At 35.7% G+C, this 24,173-nt stretch overlaps 1 protein-coding gene across 2 annotated transcripts in view; it reads left to right on the top strand.

Annotated features, from left to right (window-relative positions):
- The first annotated feature begins 2,375 nt into the window (after positions 1-2,375).
- LOC150107296 (uncharacterized) overlaps positions 2,376-24,173 on the top strand; it is a 63,086-nt gene continuing 41,288 nt past the window's right edge. For both annotated transcript variants that reach the window (XM_090391156.1, XM_090391157.1), the window contains exons 1-2: positions 2,376-2,603; positions 8,534-8,581. In XM_090391156.1, coding sequence (XP_090247282.1) covers positions 8,537-8,581 — 45 coding nt within the window. In that variant the 5' untranslated portion in view covers positions 2,376-2,603; positions 8,534-8,536. The remainder of the gene's footprint in view (positions 2,604-8,533; positions 8,582-24,173) is intronic.

Below are 24,173 nucleotides of genomic sequence, written 5' to 3'. Positions count from 1 at the left end.
GAGCGTTTGCTATAAATTTTTTTTCTGGTTCATCATCTCTTCAAATTGCTGATAACTATGTACATGTCATGATGAATGAGAGAGGCCAAGCCTGACGCAAAATTATCCCTTATTTATTGTTGCACTTTGAGGATGCTTGATCATTTCGGCTGATTACTTAAATGCTCTTCACAAAAATCTGCAATCTATATAGAACATTTTGATTTGTTACAATAATACCTGACATTTTGTTTCAATTGTATGTATGTATGTGCCGGTCTTTGTCTATGTTTCTTTTCGTTCTCTACTTTCTTGATGTCTGCAGACTGACATTCGACCTGCCAGTCTTTCCCATGTAGTGTAGGCAAACGGTATACTTGATTTTTTAGACACTAGATACTTTGATAGGTTGATGGAGAAGTTTTTGAAGTTTCAGGACATTAGAGATCTTGTTGAGGGGAGGTATAAGCCAATCTTTATATTTTGTTGACATAATACCTTTAATATTACGTCAACAACAACAACAAAAACCCAGATAAATTATTATTATTATTATTATTATCAATATTTGAACTCCATGGAGTCACAGACTCAACCTGGGAGGTACTCGCTATTGCATACAATGCTTATCCAACCGCGTCTTAAACTGATTCAATGTGTCCACATACACAACACACTCAGACAATGCATTCCACTCACCAAACAACCTCCATGCAAAGAACCTGCTTCTCACTCCTTTGCTCACACCCTCCTCATACAGTTTCCAGCAATGGCCTCTTGTTCTATCCCTCTCCCATTCTATGAAAAATCTCTTCCATGTCTATCTGATACAACCCCTGACCAGCTTATATGTCTCAATCATATCCTTCCCCCCCTCTTCCTCCTATTTCCGAGGCTCTGCAACTTACATATTCTCAATCTCTCATCAGACTCCACTTTCCAAAGACCACTGACTGCCTTTGTGAATCTTCTCTGTACGCTTTCCAACATATCCTCGTCACCATGAAAACCTGGCGACCAAATCTGTGTAAAATAATCCATATGATGCCTGATCAAGGCCTTATAAAATGGAATCATAACCTCTCTATTTCTACATGACAGAATTCTCTGCATCATTGCCATTAATCAAGTCCCTAGCCTCATCAATCTCTTGGAGTACCGTTCCATCAATGTTTTACACAGCTGGTAATCTTTTAACCCCCAAATGCATGACTTTACACTTTTTGACATTGAACTGACATCCATAACCTTTTGCTTATTTTGCCAGCTTATTTAAATCATCCTGCAAACTCTCAACATCAGCTTGATTTCTTATTGCACTACCCAACTTTGCATAATCAGCAAACAATTGAATATCTCCCTTCAAGTAATTTCCTATATCATTTATGTACAAATTAACCAATAGCAGTCCAAGCATAGGGCCCTGAGGCACACCACTGGTCAACTGCTTCATCCTGGACTCTGCTCCTCCATACACTACTTTCTGGTATCTCTCCATGAGCCATTCTCTTATCCATATCACCAGTTTAGTATCCATCCCCATCTGCTCTAATGTGTGAAACAGTATTCCATGGGGGTATCCTGTCAAAAGCCTTAGCAAAATCCAGAAGTATCACTGTGTAGCCATTTCCCTTGTCTAACTCAGATGTTACTCTATTATAAAAAAAGTTAATAAATTGCTAAGGCATTACCGACCTTTAACAAAACCATGTTTGCTCCTATGGATTATCATATTCGGATCCACCCATTCTTGAATTCTCTCCTGAACCAATTTTTCCAATACTTTTACTACCACTCCCGAGATGGTGATTGTTCTGTAATTTACTACAGCAGTCTTAGAGCCAACTTTATGCAAAGGAACTATTTTGCCTTCCTTCCCCTCCCTAGTGACCATACCAGAGTTCAAACTTAACTTAAATAACCAAGTAAGAGGCATTGACAATTCCTTTGCATATTCACGTAACACCCGAGCTGATAAACATACAGCAGTGTTAACATTTAAATTCTGCAATGTACTAAGTACTTCTGATTCATTAACTTCAATTCTCACATTAGTTATTGCTACAGGTACAGAGATATCCTCACTTGGGTGATAGACTTTTGGAAAAGTGATCACTCAGTAACTCTACTATAATTTCTGATTTGGTCACCTCGATACTATTAGCACAAGGCCGACTCTACCGATGGTGCAAAACACGGGGCTGCAAGTTTTTTTGGGGATGGTAAAATTGGCATAAACTATACGAAAAATAAGGGGGAAAGGGCTGCAAAATATGCTAAAGGGTAACAAAATTCCTAGGGGCGACTCTGCTCAGCCCTCACTAAGGTTATCCTTCGAAGTCATTCCGTATTATTGTATTTGTTAGTAGAGACAGTGTGCCTGAATTCGAGTGCAGAACTCCTACGACGTGAACTTCGTGTGAGCCCTGTTGTCTTACTCTGTATTCCGAAAACGACGTCACAGTTGTCGATGAGTCTTTGGACTCCCTGGAGGTGTCATGTAATAATAATAATAATAATAATAATAATGTATTCCGAGTTCACCAGCGCATGCATATATTTCATCATCTTATTACTACGTGGTTTTCGATGCTATCTTGGTGTGCATGATGTACTTTTAAAAGGTATGTAGAATTTTCATACCTATCTTTTCGGTTTTCTTTTTTATTATTATTTTTTTTTCTATATTAAAAATATAGAAAAAAAGTTATTTCTTGTTTGAACGAGTTTCACGTGAAAATTACGATTCAGCGCAGAATATTAGTAATATAATTTCAATCTTAAGAACTTGTTGATCTTATTGTGAGTGGATGTTAGCTATATCGCAGGCGCAAAATTTGAAAATAGATTTGTTCTCTCTATCTGTTTGTGACAGAAAGAACAAATCTTGAATAAAAATTATAAAGAATAAAACTTGTGTGACTCTAAGTAACATCCACGTTTTTACAAAAAACCGGTACGTAAAATGTAACACTAGCTGAATGCGGTTAATTGAAATCTTTACCGATCCAACTATAGTGTTGTGGCCAGTAATAATGACTGCTAATCGCATATCTTGCTAGTTTGACTATTTTTAGCGGGAAAAAACCTCTTATCTCCCCGTATGAGGCAAGCTAACTTCCGAAGTTTTTCGTGCTTTCAACGAGATTAGAATAAGTCTTTCCATCCAAAGCAGATCCCAGGATTTGGGACACTTTAATTTTTAAGCCTCCCTCCAACACAACTAAGGCTATCTATACAACAGCACCCCAGCAGGTGCCCCTCATAGGACGTTAGTCTTTCAGTCTAATCTTTTCCACTTATTATTTTGTGCAACTTGGGTGTGTTTTTGCAGTTGTAATATTGCTTTCCTGAAGATCTCGCAGTGACTAAGATGAAATATAGAAGTGATTAAATGTGTTGTCTAATTATTTATATGTGCAATATTTGTTCTGTTAAACCTTAAAATGATATCTTTCTAATCTTCTCTCTGGTTTTCCAGGTTTCACTGACACTAATGATCTTCATGCTGAGTTTATCAATGCAACAGATTAATTCCTCTCATTCTTAGATATTCCTGGTATTTGTTTATAGAAAAAATGGTTCACTTCCAGTATTTAGCCCAATATCTGTTATTGTTCTCCCAAGTCTTCACTTTGCTCTGGGATATATTATATTCCTCCTGGTTCACTTCCAGTATTTAGCCCAATATCTGTTATTGTTCTCCCAAGTCTTCACTTTGCTCTGGGATATATTATATTCCTCCTATCATCAAGCCATAGTCCCCACAAAGTTAGTGACAGGTAAGTTTTATGTGAGTTAGCTGATATACAGAGGTGAAAAGTTTTTCCACTTGTGTTTTTCATCCCAAAAAACAAATATATCAGCTGCAATTTACACACATTATTATTATGATTGTTATGTGACACCTCCAGGGAGTCCAAGGACTCATCGTGGGAAGGCACTTGACTCTACTTCACTAAATCAATCTCACCCTCTCACTACTCCACTATTCACTACATTACTACTTAATTCTCCTACTACGACACTAATACCATTAACGCCATCTACTGCTTATCATTATCAACAACAGTATTTTTTTTTATCTGTAAATTGTGTGTTGTCAGTATGCAGGATGAAAAACCCGAGTTTCTGGGAGAAAAAAACCCTGCAACCTCCATATGAGATTGGCTAACTTACCTTCAATAGAAAAAGCCCATATAAGGATTCCTCTTGTCATGATGAGAATTGAACCCAGATCTTTTCCAATCAAAAGGCACAATGTTTCACTGTTCTTCTAGTTATGCTGCGGAGGCACTGTGCTCTCAAGCCTTGGCCATAATTCCAAACAATCAGCCAAGCTCAATTTTGTAAACTTTGCTATTGAGTGTTTCTTGAAGCAATTTTTTTGTGTGTGAAACTACTCATTATTATTAGATGTCCATTATTAACACTAGATCTCTATGGAGTCGAGACTTGTTGCGGGTGGTAACAGTCTCTCTCTCTCACCCCCTCCCCCCGCCACTCATGTACAAAAGCACATCAAACTGCGCTTTAAACTCATTCTATCCTCATATTCACCACACTCTCAGGCAATGCATGGCATTGTATTCACCAACCACTTGATACAAAGAATTTGCTACTACTCCTTTGCTCACTTGTTCTATCTTCTGTTCTATGAAAAATTTCTTCCCCCTTAAGCTAGTAACAACTTCTCACCAATTTATGGGTCTCAATCATATCCCCTCTCCTTCTATTCATGAGGCTCTGCAAATTGCATTCCCTCAATCTGTCTTTGTATCCCACATTCTGAAGACTAGATCCTACCTTATTCAGTACTTTCTAATATATCCTCATGAAAACCAGATGATGAAATCTGCACACAATCCATATTAGGCTTAATCAAGGCCTTATACAATGAACCATAACTTACTTATTTCTACATGTCAGTGTCCTCTGCATCATTGCCATAATCCAATGCAATGACATTCACAGCTTATGCAAAGTGACTCCTAAATTTCAAGGTTCTATCCATTACCACTTTCAGATCTCTTATCTCCTCTACCTCCTTCATAATTTCTCCAGGCGTGTATTTTGTATTCAATTCCTTGCCTACAAAATTTCAGAACATTATCCTTTGCAACATTGAACCAACTGGTAGTTAAATTCTTCTGTAAGGCCGCAATGTATGCTTGACTCCTCATTGTTTTCCTCACTTTTGCATCATCATCATCTGTGAACAGTTGCTTATCTCCAGTTAAACTTGGCCCAATATTATTATTATATAAGTTAACAGTAGCCTCAAAACAGTTCCCTGCAGCACACCACCAGTGAGTTCCCTCTTTTGGGATACCACACCCTATACACAATTTTCTGTGACTTGTCTGAGCAAGTCACTTATTCCATTTGCTAATTATTATTATTATTACCCTCAGACTCCATTTAGTCTGACTCATCTAGGAGGTCCCTTTGCATACACACAGCTCGTCATACCACAAGACAAGCCATTTCAATCATTCACAACTCTGCATGCATAAAACCTGCTTCTCACATCCTACTTACACAGCTTCCTGGGTTGACCTCTTGTTCTCCCCCTGATCTCCCATTATTTTATGAAAAACATCTTCAACATTGATCCTATAACAACCCCTTACCAACTTCTACATCTCTATCATATTACCCCTCTTCCTCCTATCCACTATACTCTGTAAATTGCATCTTCTCAACCTATCCTCATATTCAGTATTTCAGGAGATCAGAAACTACCTCTGGACCCTTTCCAACATCTTTGTCCTTCTGAAAACAAGGTGACCAAATCTATGCACAGTAGTCCATGTGTGGCCTAACAGAGCCTTATACAATGGAACAAGAATTTCCTTACTTCTACAAGTCAATGTACTCCGCATCATTCCCAGAATTCATTGTGTTGTCTTCACAATTTTGGCAATGTGTCCTCTAAATTTTTCCTTATCCACCATCACCTCAAGATCTCTTATTTCCCTACCTCCAACAATATATTCCCACCAAGTGTAAATTTTATAACCCATCTTTGTTTCCCAAGTTTTAAAACCTTACAATTTGCAACAGTGAACTGGTATTCCCACTCCTGTGCCCATTCACTCAATCTATTCAAGTCTTTTTGTAAGACCACAACATCTACTCTACTCCTTATAGTTTGTCTCAACTTTGAATCATCTGCAAACAACTGGATATCCTCAATCAAATCTTCCCCAATATCATTACCATACAGGTTAAACAGCATTGGTCCTAAAACAGACCCCTGAGGCACATCACTAGTGACTTTCCTCCTCCAGGATATTGCTCCTCCATACACAGCTTGCTGATACCTATCACATAGCCAATCTCTGATCCAATGCACTAGTCTAATATCCAACCTCATCTGCTCTAGTTTGACTATCAAGTAATGTGGTAATCTATCAAAAGCCTTTGCAAAATCTAAGTATACTACTCTGTATCGATCTCCCTTGTCCATTTCAGCTGTCACCTTATTGTAAGTAGATTACTAAAACATGAGCTTCCTTTAGCAAATCCATACTGTCCATCAAAGTTAATATCATTGTTGTCAATCCAATTCTGGATCCTCCTCACCAGCCTCTCCAACACTTAAACTACAACAACTGACACACAGATAGGCCTATCGAGGACAAGAGGCCATCCCCGGAAGTTACGAAAGGAAGCTGTGAGCAAGAGGGTGAGGAGTAGTTTCTTTGCATGGAGGGTGGTTGAACCGTGGAATGCATTGCTTGATAGAGTGGTGAGTGCACGAACAGTCATTGAGTTCAAGGAGTGGTATGTTAGACTTTGTGTTTTCTAGGAAGAACCTCCCATGATGAGTCATTTGACTCCACGGAGGTCTGAATCATCATAATAATAATATAATTTCATGCTGGAGTTTTTTCACCTCCCTATCTAGCATATAATCCCATCCCTTCCCATTTAGTTACCAACTTGTCATGGCAGTCTGTCAAAGCTTTTCCAATGTCTTAATATTCCACTGTATATTCATCTCCCATGTCCAATGCATTCTTTACACCTTGTTGCAACACATAACTAAATTGGTGAAACATGAATCCCTATGCTGACCATAATGGAGAATGCTATTATCAACCTACTTCTGTATCTTAGTTCTCACCAACTTTTCCAGCACATTAACCACAACTCAACATACACAGAGATGCCTATAATGTGGTTTCAGTGTTATCACCACCTGTGAAGTGAATGGTTTTAACTTCTTTCCACACCTGGGACTTGTGTTGTTGCCAGGCCCTTGTAAACAGGTATTCCAAGGCTGCCTATCATTAAATCCCTAGAACATTCCCTTAAGACGTGGCAATAAGTTAAGTCCTTTTGCCTTATTGACATCATTTACTATAATTCATCATATGCCTCTTGTTTTCTCACCAGAATTCCATCCTTTCCTATTTCCTTTACATTTCAGCTTCTTATGATCTCGCACTGACAAGGATGAAATACCTTTATAAATTGCTCATTGAATATTTCAACCATATCCTTCGCAAAAATCTGACTTATTCAGTACATGTTATAGTTATTCATTCATACTGATTACACTTGCTAATTCCTTGATTTGTAACAAGGACAATGTTTTTCGCTCTGCTTAGCCAAGCATTGTGATTTGTACTGAATAGAAAGTATATGTTTGGATCAAATACATCAAACTGGTGTTTACGGATCTCACTGAAGATTGTCCTTGTCTATCAAACATCCTTGCCTTCCACTCAAGAAATTAGGGTTAGTAGTAGTAGGAAAAACTGAGTTTTCACACAGAAAAATTATTTTCTCAACTGAATATTTTGATCAGATGAAATTGGAATTTTTATACAATATACACATAAGAACTTGACTTAATTTTATTACAACATTTTAACAGAATCACACAGTCATATATATGATGTATAAAGTGATGCCTATAGTACTAAATATCAAGATACTGAGAACATGTTAAATGTCTTGTTGCATGAATTATTGGCCACTAGCAAAAAAAAATTGAATGGCAGTGAACCATTTACTATGCTTTAGTTTTTTCCTATCTCATCAGTGAGATGACTGGTTGAATCCCATAGGAAATCTTTGCCATCTGTCTCTATCTCTGGCCATTTCAGCCATCTCTCAGAAGCTCAATAATTGTGACCTTTCCTTCAAAGACTGTAGCCAAGTTTTTTTTGGTTTGCCTCTTGATCATCTTCCTCCAATGATTCCATTCATGACTAGATTTGATAATCTCTGAGAGGATTCTCTGGAATTCTTGAAGCCATTTTAATTGCCTTTTAAGAATTATAGCTATGATATCTTCTCTATAGTTTAATTCATGTTTGACTTGCTCATTTGTTTTGTGTTCCAAACAGTGATTTTATTTATTTTTCTTAAGCATTTCATTTCAAATGCGCTAATTTTTTGTATACTTTAGTTTATCCATTATAAAATAAAAATATTCATATATTCTGAATGAACAAGTTTTTATGATGTGGTCCTTAATGCTTTAAACTGTTTATCATAGTAAATAATAAATACATATTTATTTATTTATTTTTTTCAGTTAATGAACATGGCTTCTAACAGTTCTCCACATCTAGCTGGAAAACAGGTAAGTTGAATCTAGTTGAAATGGAAAAGGCATCTTAAAATATTATCATGTTTAACCTTGAACCCCTTCATTCTCCTTTCACAGCACATCCTCACAATGCATTCCACCAACCCAATGCTCTTCATGTAAATGTCTTATTTCACCCCCCCTCCATTGTATGTATAATTCTTTGTATTAATCTAATAAAAACATCTCACTTAACTTAAACACCTCTATCATATCATTTCTTGTCTGCCTATCCACTAAACTCTGCAATTTCTCATTTACTCCACCTCTTCAGAATACTGATATTGCTTTAGTTATACTAATCTCTGAACTTCCACATCTCAATAGAAACTAGATGATTGATTTGAGTACAATTGTCTATGTAATCTACAATGCTTTATACATTAGCAGAATTATTGCCTTATCCCTACTTGTTTATTCCTTATTATAGTAGCAATGTGCTGTGTAGTCTTTGCAACATAGCATGCCCTGTGAACTTTTGGCCATTATTTACCATCACTTCAATATTTCATCTCGTTCCTAAAGTATAATTGCATCAACATAGTACATAGTCTTATACCTCTGCACAACAAAGTGCAAAGGTATAAGGCTGTAGCTTGCTGATTATGCAAAACTAGAGAGATTGGAGTGATGCCGATGTTAACTCCCCTCAGGAAGATTAAAATAGACTAGTTTAAACCATCAGCAAATAACTGAAGATCCCCTGTCAGTCCATAAGAAAGTATTTACAATTAAGTGAAATAATAGGGGCTCAAGAAGAGAATCCTTCCATGGCATACTACTGATTAGAATTTTTTTGTGACATTACCTCAGCATGCACATCCTGCTGGTATCATTTAGAAAGTTGCTCTTCAATCCATCTAAACAATTTGTTATTCATCTCCATCAAGCCTCTGTAGCTTAGTTGGTATGGACGATGTCCTTTTCTTGTAAGACTGCTGTTTGAATGCAGAGAACTTTTATAACGGCTTTTCAGCTAAAGATGAGTTAGCCAGTCTCATACAGAGATGGCAGGGATTTTCCTCCCAGAAATAGCTAAACTAGCCAGAAGAATGGAGTTCAATTTACAGACTACGTTGGTCTCAAACTTTGTTGTGTTGCCAAACAACAACAACAGTCATCTCCATCTTCCCCAACTTGTACATAACTTGTCATTGTCAGTCTATAAAATCATTTACGAAGTCTGGGAATATCAAGTCTTGTTCAATCCAACTCATGCATTGGCCTATCATAAAGTGTAAGTAGATTGCTGAAATAAGACTTACCCCTTCACAAACTCAAGGAAGTACCACCATATCAAGCTGTGGTCTTGAATCCATTTCTGTATTCTACTCCAGACTAGCCTCTCCAACATCCTAATTACAGCTCTAGAATTATCTTTGTGCATTGTCATCATTTTTCCTTCTCTTTGTAATCCTTTCCACCGCAAGGCTCGCTTAGGTAACTTTTTTTCACGTTATTATTATTATTATTTGACACCTCCAGGGAGTCCAAAGATCAGTGGTGGCTCGTGACTTGAAATCATGGGGATGCTGCAACTTTCGAAATATACATACGCACTGTAAGTACAGTGTATACGTGTTTGGATAAAATATCAAAATTATGGTAAAAATTTTAAACATGAAAAAATATTGTTATCGATAAAATTATACAGTTTGGTATAATTCAAAATTACTTAAAAATAAAATCCATAACCCCAATAATGTTCTAAAATAAAAACTATAACAAATGTTATGTCTTTAATTGTAATGTCCAAATATTTAAAGAGATGGAGTAAACATGATAAGCACTGCAAATACTCTATTACTGGCACAACCTGCATATAAACAACAGTGGAACTGCACGATGGACATCGGCACATTACGCCTCATCTCACTATGACATTCATATGCTTGCGCGTGTAGCAATGTATCACTGTGGTAAACACAGTGCTGCTAGCGTCCTTCACCCTCCTAAGTGCTACAAGATGGATTTCTATTTTTTTTATACAAAATAAGAGAATTATATAGGATTGTTGATGATAAAATTAAATATTACAAGCAAATATAAATAAATTAATAAATATATTTATATATCAAGAAAAATTGGGGATTCTGCAGTGCCTATGCACGAGCCTCCCCTGCCAAAGACTCTCTCTAAAAATATATGGTGAAATGTTATTCACTTCCACAACTTTATTAACTCAATGCCATATCACTTTCACTTGATATAAATGCTACTTAGCTTGAGAAAAGTGTTGAACCAGATGCTGGATAAAAATGTTCATTTTTCCACCTTTTTAGACAAAAAAATGAACATTTAGATATTTTGTACTGTATGATGTAGAACTTCCCTAATTTTCCCTACTGTATTAAGCCTTATATTAAGCAGAGCCGGTTTAGCTCATTTGGTATCAGTGATATCTTTCAGCTGTAAAGACCTAGTTTAAATTCCATCTAAGATGGGAAAAATGTTTATAAGAGCTTTACAACATCTCAACTTCAAGTTAACCAGCCTCATTTGGAAGTGACAGAAATTTTCCTCTTGGAAACTTTGGTTTTTCATTCAGCAAAACAGACAAGTCAGCCAGAAGAGCACTTGCAGTAAATATGCTAACCTCATAGCTTTAGTTTCTTTAACTATAACTCCAGATAGCTTTTATATTTAAGCCTAAAGCTTAATGTATTAAGAACAGTACAGAGTAGAATAAATTACTTATTTTGCTTATTCCTCTTCACTCCACTGGGAGCATAGAGATAACCTCGACTAGTATCTCTATCTGACTGTTTTGTGCTTTTCTCTTCATCTGTGTCCAGTTCTTTCCAATTTTTCTGAGCTTTTCTTCTCCTCTCCACCAGCTCATTTTTTTGCTGCCTCTCTTCCTCTTTCCTTGCAGATTCCACTCTTATGGTTGTTTGACTGTCTTTTTCAGGTTTTCTTAGTACATGCCCTTTCTATCTTTGTTTCCTGTGATTGATGTCATATATTATTGATTTTTGTTTAGTTTTTTTGCCATAATTCTTTATTGAATATCTTTTCTGGCTATTTTATTTATGAAATTCTTCTTAAACATTTAGTTACAAAGTTTTGCAGTTTTTTCCTAATTGCGTTTTTTGTTGTCCATGTTTCTGATGCATAGAGTAGAACTAATTTAATATTTGTATTAAACAATATTATTTTTTAAAAAAAAAAAAAAAAAAATCAGCTAACGCCTTTTTATTCCCGTATATACGGGAGTAGGCGAGGCCATTTAGCCCTATCTAACTTTTGGAGACTGAGTGGGCAGTTCAATCTCCACTGGTACCCAATCAGAGACAGATGGCCCAAGGCTATCACTAATTAAGCGGTACGCAGTGAAGAGAGGCGGCTCAAATGTGCCGCCATCTCGTGGTCTCTAACCCTAACACAATATATTTAATGCCTGAAATAATGTGGGTTCTACGGTCGATTTTCTTGAATTTACAGGACGAAAAACCCGAGTTTCCGGGAGGAAAAACCTGCTTGCCCGTGCCAGAGATCGACTAACTCGGGAACCGGTCGAAAAAAGGCTTAGAAAAATTTCCTCTAGTCGCCGACTAGACTCGAAACCAAGACTTCCTTCGTGCGGCCTAGCGCGATGGTGTGCAAACGCCACATCCACTGAGCTACACAGGCTCCCTGTGTAGCTCAGTGGATATTATCAGTGGATATTATTTTTTTTAAAACTTATTTCCTTTGATCACCATATTTTCCCTAATGTGTTAAAAATTCTCTGTGCTCTGTGTATCTTAGATTTTATATCTTCCTCTGCTCTTCACTGTTTATTTATTATTGATCCTAGATAATTAAAGTTCTCCATTCTAAAATTTGACTATCTAGTACTTTCTTTTTGTTTTCATTTTATTCTTAATCCAACAGTCAAGGTTTTTTCATTAAGTTTTATTTATTTTTTTTATTTTTTTTTTTTTTCCCTTCATATGTTGTTGTGTGTGTCTAGTAAACATGTATCATCTGCAATATCCAGGTCATGTAGCTGTTCTGTTAAATTGTCTAACTCTTCTTTTAATTTCAAGCTTTTCTGATAGTTCTCCATTGTGTATGATTTGTAATTTATGTTTTTGATTTTTTTTTTTTTTTTTAACTTGGCACATTCCCTCAAAGATCCCCAGCATTATTAACATCAAGTTTTCTCAATTCCCTACATACCTTTGTTCACTTTGTTCACAGTCAGTCTCTTCTCCTCACCTTCCATTGCTCTCAAACTCCACATTTGATCTATATATAACTTGTTAGCTTTAAGTCCTGCTTGTGTTTCTCTTAGTTTTTGATCTATTTCTTTTTTATTCTTTCTAATATTCTTGTTAGTATTTTGATTTTGTGTTGTCTTTAATAACAATATTCTTTTCCAATTACTATAATTAGTTATTCTTGTAGAAAGGCTTATACGCTGGTTAAACAGGATAACTAAATACTTAAGGAATTGACAGCGTACACTAGAAATATAAATTAAATCAACTTTAAAATATACTTTCCGATATTTCGGCAACGTCACGTTGCCATCTTTATGGGAACTTAAGATAAAGACATGTGCACGCAAGTACTACATAACAGCAAATAAGAAAAGAAGCGAGGAAGCTACCATTTTCCTAAAGTCCTGATGGTGCCCCCCCCCCCCCCCCCCCCCCCCCGGCAGGCTATATTAGGTGTTCTTGGCCTTTGGGCTGAAGTTCTTCTGATATATGTTTCCCAAATTTGGGCTATCTCATGCATCCAAATTTGTTGAGGTTTGGCATGTTCCTAAGGGCTGAGGCTGATTCCATGAATAGTCTTTCATATTTGAACATGCTGCTGTGTATTATTGTGGCTTTCTCCCACCTTATTCTGTGGCGAGTATCCAGAGCATGGTCTGCAAGCCCAGAGTGGCTGTACTGGTGAAATCGAATGTAGTCCTTGTGTTCTGAGATTCTTACAGCTGCAAGGGACCTGGTAGGTCTAGGGGAAGTGGTTGGTCTTTAGTGGAGTCCAAAATAGGAGAGATCACAGTTGGACAAACTGCACGCTCTCTTGAAAAAAGAATCCAAGAATATCAATCCTCCATTCATCACAACAAACCTGAAAAATCTGGATTGGCTCAGCACTGGATTGAAACTAACCACAACATCCTTTGGTCAAAAACTCTCCTCTTACATAGATCCCGCTATATATTTGAATGTTTATTCAAAGAACTCCATCATCTTAACCTGAATTGGAATGACTGTATATCTGTATCAAAAATCTAGGAAAGTCTTATCAGGATAACTCATTAATTTATATTAATTTTATGTTATTTAATATCATTAATTAATATCTTTATTTCTATCATGTCTCTGCTTAAAAATATTCTCTTTAATACTTAGTGATATAACATCACGTGGCTTGTTCTATTTTTAGGTGATCTATTGTTGGCATTCCACCTTGTATTTTTTAAAACTGTTCTTGTAGTGCCACTGAAGATGGTCTGCAATTTTCAGACCGAAATATTTGGCTAATTAAATATCTTTCTTGTGTTTACATGCTTATATTATTCAATCCATAAATATGAAAGGCTTTACTTTGAACGTGTTTCTGCCTTAAGAAACTATCCAAACCTCAGCAAATTTGCTTGCACGAAGTTGCCTCCAATTTGGGAAGTTCTCTGCCATACTTCAGCCCAATAGCCAAGGATGTGCTCCTTTTAGCACACTAGAGGGAAACTATTTATGGCCTCGTGCTTAATAAGTTGACATGTTTCAGGCTCATTACTTGGTATAGTGCCTGTGTGCACATATATTTCAAAAACGGCCTGTGACTAGTGGTGTGCCACAGGGTTCTGTTCTTGGACCACTGCTGTTTAATCTGTTCATTAACGATATAGGGAAGGGTCTAAGTGGGACAGTTCATTTGTTCGCTGATGATGCAAAGTTGGGTAGGGCGATAGTGAATGCAGAAGATGTCAAAGTCTTGCAAGATGACTTAGATAGATTGGAGTTCTGGACTAAGGAGAATGGATGTCAATTTAATGTGACAAAATGTAAGGTTATGCATTTCGGAGTGAAAAGATTAGCAGCAGTATACCACATTGGTGGAACTGTACTCCAAGAGATTGATGAGGCCAGGGACTTGGGAGTGTTGGTGGATAGGGAGATGAAGTTTAGGGGGCACATTGCGAAAGTAGCAAAATCAGCTCATCAACTCACTTGGTTGTTGAAAAATACCTTGACGAGCAGAGAAAAACAAGTTATTGTACCTCTGTACCGAGCCCTGATAAGACCTCATCTCGACTACTGTGCCCAGATTTGGTCACCTCGGTTCCTTCTTGATGGGGAGGAGGTTGAGAGGATCCAGAGGCGAGTGACTAAGATGCTAGCAGGTCTATGGAATGAACCATATGAGAACAGGTTGAAGATTTGTGGGTTGCAGAAACTAGTTGATAGGCGGAAAAGGGGAGACATGATTGAGACATTCAAATTGCTAAAAGGATTCTATAGGATTAATTCAGATGATATTTTTGAGATCAGGACTGGTGGTGGGAGAACTAGGGGACACCCATGGAAGCTGGGCAAGAGCGTGGTTAGCAGGGGTGTTAGTGCTGGGTTCTTTACTTTTAGAGTGGTAAATGAGTGGAATAAGCTGCCAGAGTCTGTTGTGGGTGCTATGACAGTGAGCGAGTTCAAGGCAAGGTATGATAGATACTGTGAGAATGTTGAACAGCTGCTTGAACATGATGTTTAGGGCCTCCCTCGATGAGTCTAAGGACTCCTGGAGTAGCCCGTGGTAATAATAATAATAATAATATTGTGTTCCTGATGATGGCAGTTTTACATTGCCAAAATATTGGAAGTATTAATTAAATTTTAGTTAATATATTAATCTACATTTAGTACTCTTTCCATCTGTTTTTGATTTCCAGTTCTTCTGTTAGTACTTCTCCATTCCTCTTTTATAACATTCAATATGGACTTAAACTTGTTCTTAAGGGCTTAAGGTCATGAGGTAAATGAAACATCTTTTTATAATTTTGCCTCCTCATCTGAAAATGTATTCCATCACACTTCTTGGCATAACAATAATTTTCTTGTCCTTTTCTGACTTCTCTGTGTAATTTCTTATATTCTTCATTCCCTTTGTCTCTGTTTCTCTAGCTGCCTCCTTTCGATCAGATCCCATGTTGAATGTGATATCCATGGGTTTCTTGGTCTTCTAATTGGGCCTACGTACTTCTTGGCTGTATCCTATATTATAATCTTAACTCCTTCCCATAGCATTTCAAGTGTGTGTCTCTTCTCACTAGTCTCCAGAATAGCTTCTGACCATTTTGATGTTTCTTCTTTGAATCCACTAAGGATTACTCTGACATTCAGTCTAGAGGAGTGGGCCTGACATGAAAGCTTTCAGAGTCTTAATTGGTTCTCTGCATTCCTAAAAAGACTGGAGATCCCTCCTGGTTATCTATCTCTGATCTCTAAGCTACTTTTAAGTACTGAGAAATGAGTAGTAAAAAAAATATTCAAGAGGAATGCCATCAGAAACTAATCAGTACTTGAGGTAGAAAAGCTATCAGAAACCTGAAATGCAAAAGGGCAGCACAATAGATGATATTCAGCCAGAAATCTCAAATATAGGGTTTAAATATCAAATCTCGGATATAGAGGAGCACCAGGATTACATCCGTTTCCACCACTACAGCTGCTTAGGATTAGTAGACCATGCCTTGGATACCCAGCATTTTATCTGGCTGGATAAAAGCCACCTTACTCCACCCAAGCAAATTTAAATTCAAGAGGCTTTTCCTCATATCTGCTGCAGCTCTTACCAACTATCCCAACCTAAACAAGTATGGTTATATCGAACTGTGTCTCATATGGGAAACCCTCATTGACAGACAGTCAGCCCAACAGTGAACACCCAACCAAAGCCAACAGGTGGTGTAATTATAGGACTTTAGGTCATCCTGTTCGATCTATGTTAGTGAAGCATGCCTGTATGCATGTGTTTGATACCAGTCTATTAATCCCTGAAGATGCCAATTTAACTTCAGCAAAATATAGGAAGTAATAATTAAATGTGTTCAGTTAATATCCAGTATAATTTTTAATTTCCTTAAACAACACCGTGTTCAAATATAGGAGTGTAAAAGTTTTGTGGAATTCAGAAGACTGAATTCCATATAATTGGACTGTAGCTCTCGTTATTACCATCTATGGAAAATAAAACTGAATATAAGAATTATCAAAGAATTTCCACAATGTGTTTCAGGTAAGATTTACTTAAACACACTTAAAATCAATCAACATGCAGTAGAAATTAAGAATTTTACATACTTGGGAGCAAATTTAGACACTGAAGGTGGAACTAACAGGATACAATGCAAATATTGACTAAAGCAAATGGCTTTCAGAAAAGTAAATAATATATGGAAATCATCCAAATATCATAATAAGACCTAAATAAAGATCAATAGCAATGTTAAAGCTATATTATTATATGGATGAGAGACATGAAAAACTGACCAAAAAATAGCAAGCTAAATTTAGTTTTCAAACAAAATGTCTGTAAAATATTAAAATTATTTTGGTCTCCTGATGTGTAACAAATGATGATTTATATAAACTGACTGAGCAAAAAACCATCATCAATAAAATAAAATAAAAATGCAGATGGAAATGGATGTATATGTACTGAGAATGGACAGCAGAGAGATTCCAAGAGGAACTTTAACATGGATACCAAAAGGAAAGGGAAAAGCTCAGATTAACTTGGCAGAGAATGACTGGTTGAAGGAGTTGGAGAGAAGCTGAATTGGTGGGACAGGACAGAGATATCCAGAAGAAATAGATCTTGGCATTATGTTCCATGAGGCATGAAGAGGATAAGTAATACTTGAGAGGAGGTTAAAAACTAGTGAAGTAACTTAAGGAAGAACATGCTGTGCTCAAGCCAAATGGGGATTGTCAGAATCAAAGTTTCACTTAAATAAATAGTCATGAAAAATGAAAAATCACAATAATATAATTCAGAATGTTCCACACGAATACCTTAAAGACAGATACTTCCCTGTATTTAAGTTTTGTGAATTTGATAAAGGCATAATGTAAGGATCCAAGAGAAAAAATTTTTCAAAGCAATTTAATTACATGGACATTAACAAATGGGCATTATATTGAGAAATACGTATATATTTGAGTTGTAATTTGGCAGTCGAATCTGAAGGGAGTAATTGGGTATAGGAAGATAGTTCATCATAAAATCAGATGCAAGACAAAGGTGCACAATGCTATACTTGCTCAACTTCTTTGTGAATCACATTGTGTAGCAAAGTGGCATTAAACCTGATATCAAAATCAAAGATTGCAGCTTAGCTCCTTTCTTTATTGATGCTGTTATTATCTCATAAATAACAACTTTATAACAAATACTCTGAAAATAGATAGAAATATGGAAAATATGAATAGCATCCTGAACAGTATGCAGAACCTATAGTACATGTAAAATATTTTAACTATTTAAGAACAATTTTTAATGAAAATGGCAAATAAAATATGTAAATTGATAACAGAAGCAAAGCTCATGTGATTGCGACTTAATTGAATAAATGTATAAGAGAGAAATTAGTCAAAACACTAAACTAACTGGTGCTCAAACTAGTTTTAATTTATGAATCTGAGTGCTGGATAGGGATTACTGAAGCCAAATAACTGGAAGAAGATCTCCACATCACCTATAACCAATGCAGAGAACCAACTGGGACTTCATACCTTATGGCCAATCCTCACCTTTACATGGTGCACCCTGTTAATAGGTACCAAACGAAGGAGGATGGGCTAGCAATTTGGGACTAAGCCAACAAACTGTACTCCTTATTGCATTAAACCACAACTATGATAATACAACATGACAGGATTTCATGACAACTTGAGCATTGTCCAGTTAAGCAAGCCCTCACTGTTTTCATCAGGGAAACAAGTCAAACAGTGAAAAGTCAGCTTCTGGAACAAACTCCAACTGAGCATTCAGAAGAAGAATAAATTCAGCATCAGAAGAACTGAAGCTAGGAACCATGAACATAAGGAAAGGAAATCAATCTTACAGAATAACTGGAAAAGTATGATGTGGACATAATTAGCATTACTTGAGACATAGAAGAACAAAAACAGGTGAGATCTTACTAAATAATAAGCATAGGATGTCATATTCAGGCAATAATGATCAAGGAAAGGAAGGAGCAGTGATAGCATTCAACACCAAACATAAGATAAATTCCTTAATTGGAAGTGGTTTCAAATAGTTACGTGTGCAAAATGGAAAAAGGGACAGTGAAACTGATTTGTGCTTATGGTCCCACAAAAAAGTTATTCTAAAGAAGTGGAAGAATTTTTTGAGATCTAAAGAGCAGAACAGGAAATGAATCCCACTAGATATATAGGAATGTTTTGGGAAAAGTTGGAGAAAAGAGCAAAGCTAATAATAATGGTAAGTACCTGCGGGATTTCTGCTTAGTATACTAGTCATGTAACACCATGTTCCAAAATAAAGATGTACACAAGTTCATGTGGAAATAAGAAAAACTTCTAGACATTTTAATAGAGACATGCTCATTAGATATAGTATAATGTTTTAAGTAATGGTTTCACACATGTAAGAGAAAACTAAATAGAATTTATTACTCCTATATATTTATTTTGCTCAATATGTCATGAGTTTCATTCAGGGAGAAGGCAGAAGAATTGATAAAGATATTTAAATTATGAATACAAGAATGAGTCATACAGCATGCATGTATCATATGTCTCTCACAGCTATACAGTAGGAGGAAGCACTATTAGAGTTCAAAGAAGTGTGTATAGATTAATTAATTAAGAAATTATAAACAACTAGCAACAATCATTTCCCAAAACTTAGAGATAAGTATACGGTCTGTCCAATTTAGATAGCATGGTAGCATAGGGCTTCATGTGATTCCAAAAATAAACAACTACTGTAGTATATTGTCTTGGTATGATACCAGTGAACTCTGTCTAGTATACATGCATAAGAAGCAATGCCTGAACCTTCAGATTCCAAAAATCTTATATAAACTTGATGTTCTTGGATTCTAATCGTAGGTGGATTCACAAAATTTCAGATGATTCTAATAATTTGAAATAAAGAAAATGAAAAAAAGTAATCCTTGGGGATCTAAACAGCAGAATAGGAAATGAATCTCATCAGACATATAGGAGCATTTGGGAAAAAGTTGGAGAAAAGGATGCTAAGCTAATAATAGTGGTAAGTACCTGCTCAATTTCAAATCATTCTAATGATTTGAAATTCAGTGAAATCAGGATAAAAATGAATATCATATTGAAAATAGCAGTATATAAAGAAGTTTAAAAAAAAAAAAAAACTGAAGTGGAGTAGGTAAACTCTAGACTCAACTATATAAACATTATTGAACAAATGAAGCAGCTTGAAAACAAGAACCAAGCCTTTGAGTCTCCATGGGAAACACTGAAGAAAATATTGTCTGATTCAACTAGAGAGGTAAGTGATGGAGTTATCTGCAAGGATGGTGGACACAAGATGTTAAAGAAGCAGTCTTGGACAAGAAAGGAGCATACTGAAAGTTCGTAGCAAATAAGTAGGCAGATGCCCTAAAAGAATACAGAGAAAAATGTATATTATGGAGTAATTACTTTGAAAGACTATTAATTTAAAAAAAAAAAATCACAGAACAGTAATAAAAAAAATTCTGAAGATTTTTTCCATTGAGTTAGGAAAAAAAGTTATCAAAAATTTGAAACGTGGAAAGGCAGCTGGAGTATGGAGTTTAAAGGAACAAGAGACATAGCACTGTTGTAATTTAGTCACCTTCTCATTTATCGTGCTGCTAGAAATTCATTCAACAGTCAGCAGTGGTATAGAGTTTATACTAGCTGCCAGCACTTTTTTTAAGTTAGGTCTAAATGAAATTGCCTATTTCCTTTGATGATTGAAACAGATAAGGAAATAATTGTTAATTTTCATAATAGCATTCTTGTATAACAGCATTATTCATTATCACAACAATTTAACTTACAGCCAGCATATGCAGTATAGATAATCTGTATATTCAGTTTTGTCATTAAAATGATCCATTTATGGTGAAAAAAAGAAAACATTCTTTTTTTTTTTGTTTTTTTAAGTAAAAATAGTATTATGATAGGAACAAAGATTAAAACAGTTTTGAACCTATGACTAGTTGAATAACCACCACCAAGTATTGTTTCTGTTCACCGACATTATTGCCACTGCTTCTGATTTTAAAAAGTTGTTTTTTGCTTGGCCACAAAATAAAATATATGTGAAGAAATTATATTCTTGTTTAATCCAAGTGTAACCAAAAAAGCTTGCATCTTTTGCAAGAGTATTTTCACAATTAGGCTACTATAGAGGTTGCTTCACTTCAATTGCCTTAGATGTCAACTTATTAAAATTATTATGCGACTCCCTGGAGGTGTCATATAATAATAATAATAATAATATATAAGTAGCCTAATCATGAAGATACTGTATTTTTCTATGTATAAGATGATGCTTTTTTCTAAAATTTTTAGACCAAAAATTGGGAGTCGTCTTATACATGGGGGGGGGGTAACCAGTTGAGAGACCTGCGGTTGCCGTGGCGAAACTGCCGGTACCTTGTCTCTGCGAACAGGCTTCCACCAATCACTAGCCTTTGTTAACTCTGTCGATTGACATTAACGGCTGATTCTGAATAAACCAATCAGAACTCATATGGCTGCAACTCGTTGGCAGGGTAAGTTAATGCATTAACAATATTTTGAGCACTAGCCCATAAAAATGTCTGAAAATAAAAAAAAAATGATTGTCATATTCTTCAAAATTTCAAGTTAAAAGTCATCAATTATGCAAAAGAACATGGAAATAAAGCTTCAGAGAGAAGTTTGGACCTCCTCCCACTGAGTGTATGATTAGACAGTGGAGATGTTTAAAATATTGGTTTCTTAATTTTGGGTTCGAAAAAGTAGGGTTCATCTTATACATGGGGACGTCTTATACATGTAAAAATACTGTACTCCACATGCACTTTGTTTGCTTACACTTTGGTAAAGTATTAATGAACAGTATAATTTCTTGTCAAGTATAATTTAGCTCTTATAATTGTTTATATACAGTAAAGTATTATATTGATGAAGATGAATATTTGATTGTCAGTATTTCAATTTTTTTTAAGAACTGTCATTACGTCTGACCAAATTGTTATTCAAAGTTATTTTTCGTGCAAAAACAAGTTTTTGCACGAAAAATAAATGATTTTGTTTTTCCTAATTTCTTGTTTACAAGAAATTGTCCAGCTTTCAACTAAAAACTTAAATAATTGGACAGATTTTAATGGAGATCTCCTGAATACTGGCTTTCATTAAATTCCATCTAGTAAGTGCAGAATTGTTATTTTGAATCATTTTGCCACTAAAAATGCTTATTTGGTCCAAAATCGAATCATTTGGACATTGTTTTGTGACATTCATAAATCCCAAATTTTATTAAATTCTATCCAGCTAGAGCAGATTTATTGCAGTTTATAATTATTAATTATAAATTTTATTTTTAAATTAATTGCATTTCTGTAATATATTTAACAATTTCAGTTTCTTCTCTGAAGTCAAGCAGTCTTACTTATATTATCGAGAATTGACACTTGCTTTGTTGAGGGGTATTTATGCATAAGTGTTATAGGAAATTTTATACTTTTTTGAAACATTGTATACTACTATCTTTTCTAATATTTTACCAGTTGTTACTTTTATGTGATTTGAACCTTGACATGCAAGGATATGGAAGCCATTTTGTCTCTTTGCAAGATCTTGATGGGACCTCGCTTGGACTGTTGCATGCAGATCTGGTCTGATTTTTGTGATAGTTCTGATACAGTGGAGAGAGTGCAATGTCTTTCATAATCCTGATATCAAAAATTATATCAGGATTGTGAAATGCTGATTATGGAGATAGATTGAGAATTTGTGGACTGTGGACACTGGTGAGAAGGGGGGGGTGATTGAGATTTGCAGGCTTCTCAGGGGGTTATGTGGAGTTTCATTGGATGGAATTTTTCATTTTATGGAGGGTCAGGAAAGGATATGAGGGCGTCCTTGGAGATTGGAAGTGGATGCTGTTGGGAGGGGGTTGAGAGCTGGATTTTTCTATCATGGAGTGGTGCATGATTGGATTGGATTGGATTGCTATTGGATGGATCCAGTCCAGCCCATCAAACCATGCTTCATTCTGCACCAATCACTCTCCATGTAAAGAATCTACTCCTTATGCTCATGGCCTTATAAAATTTCCATGTATGTTCCCTTGTTCTACCTCCTTCCACCATTCTGCAAAAGATTTCTTTCACATTAACCCAGTAACAACCCATTATCAATTTAAATGTCTCTATCATATCCTCTCTCTTCCACCTATTCACAAGGCTTCTTTGCAAACTGCTTTTCCTCAATCTGTGCTCATATCCCAGAGAGAGCAGTTACAACTTTAATCAGTCTTCTCTGGACCCTTTCCAACATAACCTCATCATTCTGAAAACCAGGGGACCAAATCTCATCATGCTTTGTTCTTGAGTGCTCCTAAAAGTGGTCCAATTTAAATAAAAATTGGAGTTGCTTGACAATTTTGTAAATCGTGGATTCCAAATATCAGATTTGAGGAAAATTCAATCAAAGCAAACATTTGGAATAAATTGCACATGGATGGACAAAACATCTGCTAAGGTGCTTATGCATTTTACAGAATACACCCATTATTATTTTTACAGCTATTTTTCCTTTTTTTGTTTAGGAGTGCCCCTTTTTTAATGTCATTGGGGCACTCCTCAACAAAAACAGGCAAAATAGCTGTAAAAATAATAGTTTTTAAGAGGAGTAACATGGGAGTCTTCCTAGAAATAATTCTTATACCAATTATATATATATATATTTAAAAAAAAGAAAAAAAAAAGGATTTTTTAAAAAGTGAATGTTCAAAAGGATTCACCACTTTGTTGTTTTTTATTTTAAAGTGTACAGTCAGTCTGATCAACATACACGTTGGAATGGGATGTTTGTCATCATTAATGCTAACCTAAATCTCAGTGGCCTGCATCTCTTTGGCTAGTTGAAGAAAGACCTTACCTGTTAGTATTTCACTGACAATATAGAAACAGCAGCCATCTGTCAATGGTGTCATGGGCATCTGATTAAATTTTACAAATGTGACCAGTTATAATTCCAAGGAATGATGGGAGAGATGTTTCAACAGTTTATGGATTATAGTGGGGAAAAAAAAGTTCTCTTTGATATATGTACAGAATACTATGTTAATTTTAAAATAAATTTCATGGAGGATAAATCAAGATACTTGATTTAGATATTTTTCATTGTCTTTTAAAATAATTTAAGCTTTAAAAATATTAAGAAAAAAATAGTATATATCTTATTGTAGTGCTTAAAGGTGCAAGTGGGATAACTGAGAGGATACTTCCACGTAGCCTTTTAAGGAATGCCTAAAACTGATCAGGGCTTCTAACCTAATATCCTGTCTTCACCTTCTTGTGGTGCGCCCTGTTAGATATCTACCTGAATATTGAATGAAC

The sequence above is a fragment of the Typopeltis vanoorti genome, chromosome 4, assembly GCF_054136105.1.
Source record: "Typopeltis vanoorti isolate ZY-2024b chromosome 4, IOZ_Tvanoo_1.0, whole genome shotgun sequence".
NCBI lineage: Eukaryota > Metazoa > Arthropoda > Arachnida > Uropygi > Thelyphonidae > Typopeltis > Typopeltis vanoorti.
Note: the sequence above shows the minus strand (reverse complement) of the source record. Positions and strands in the feature narration are given on the sequence as shown.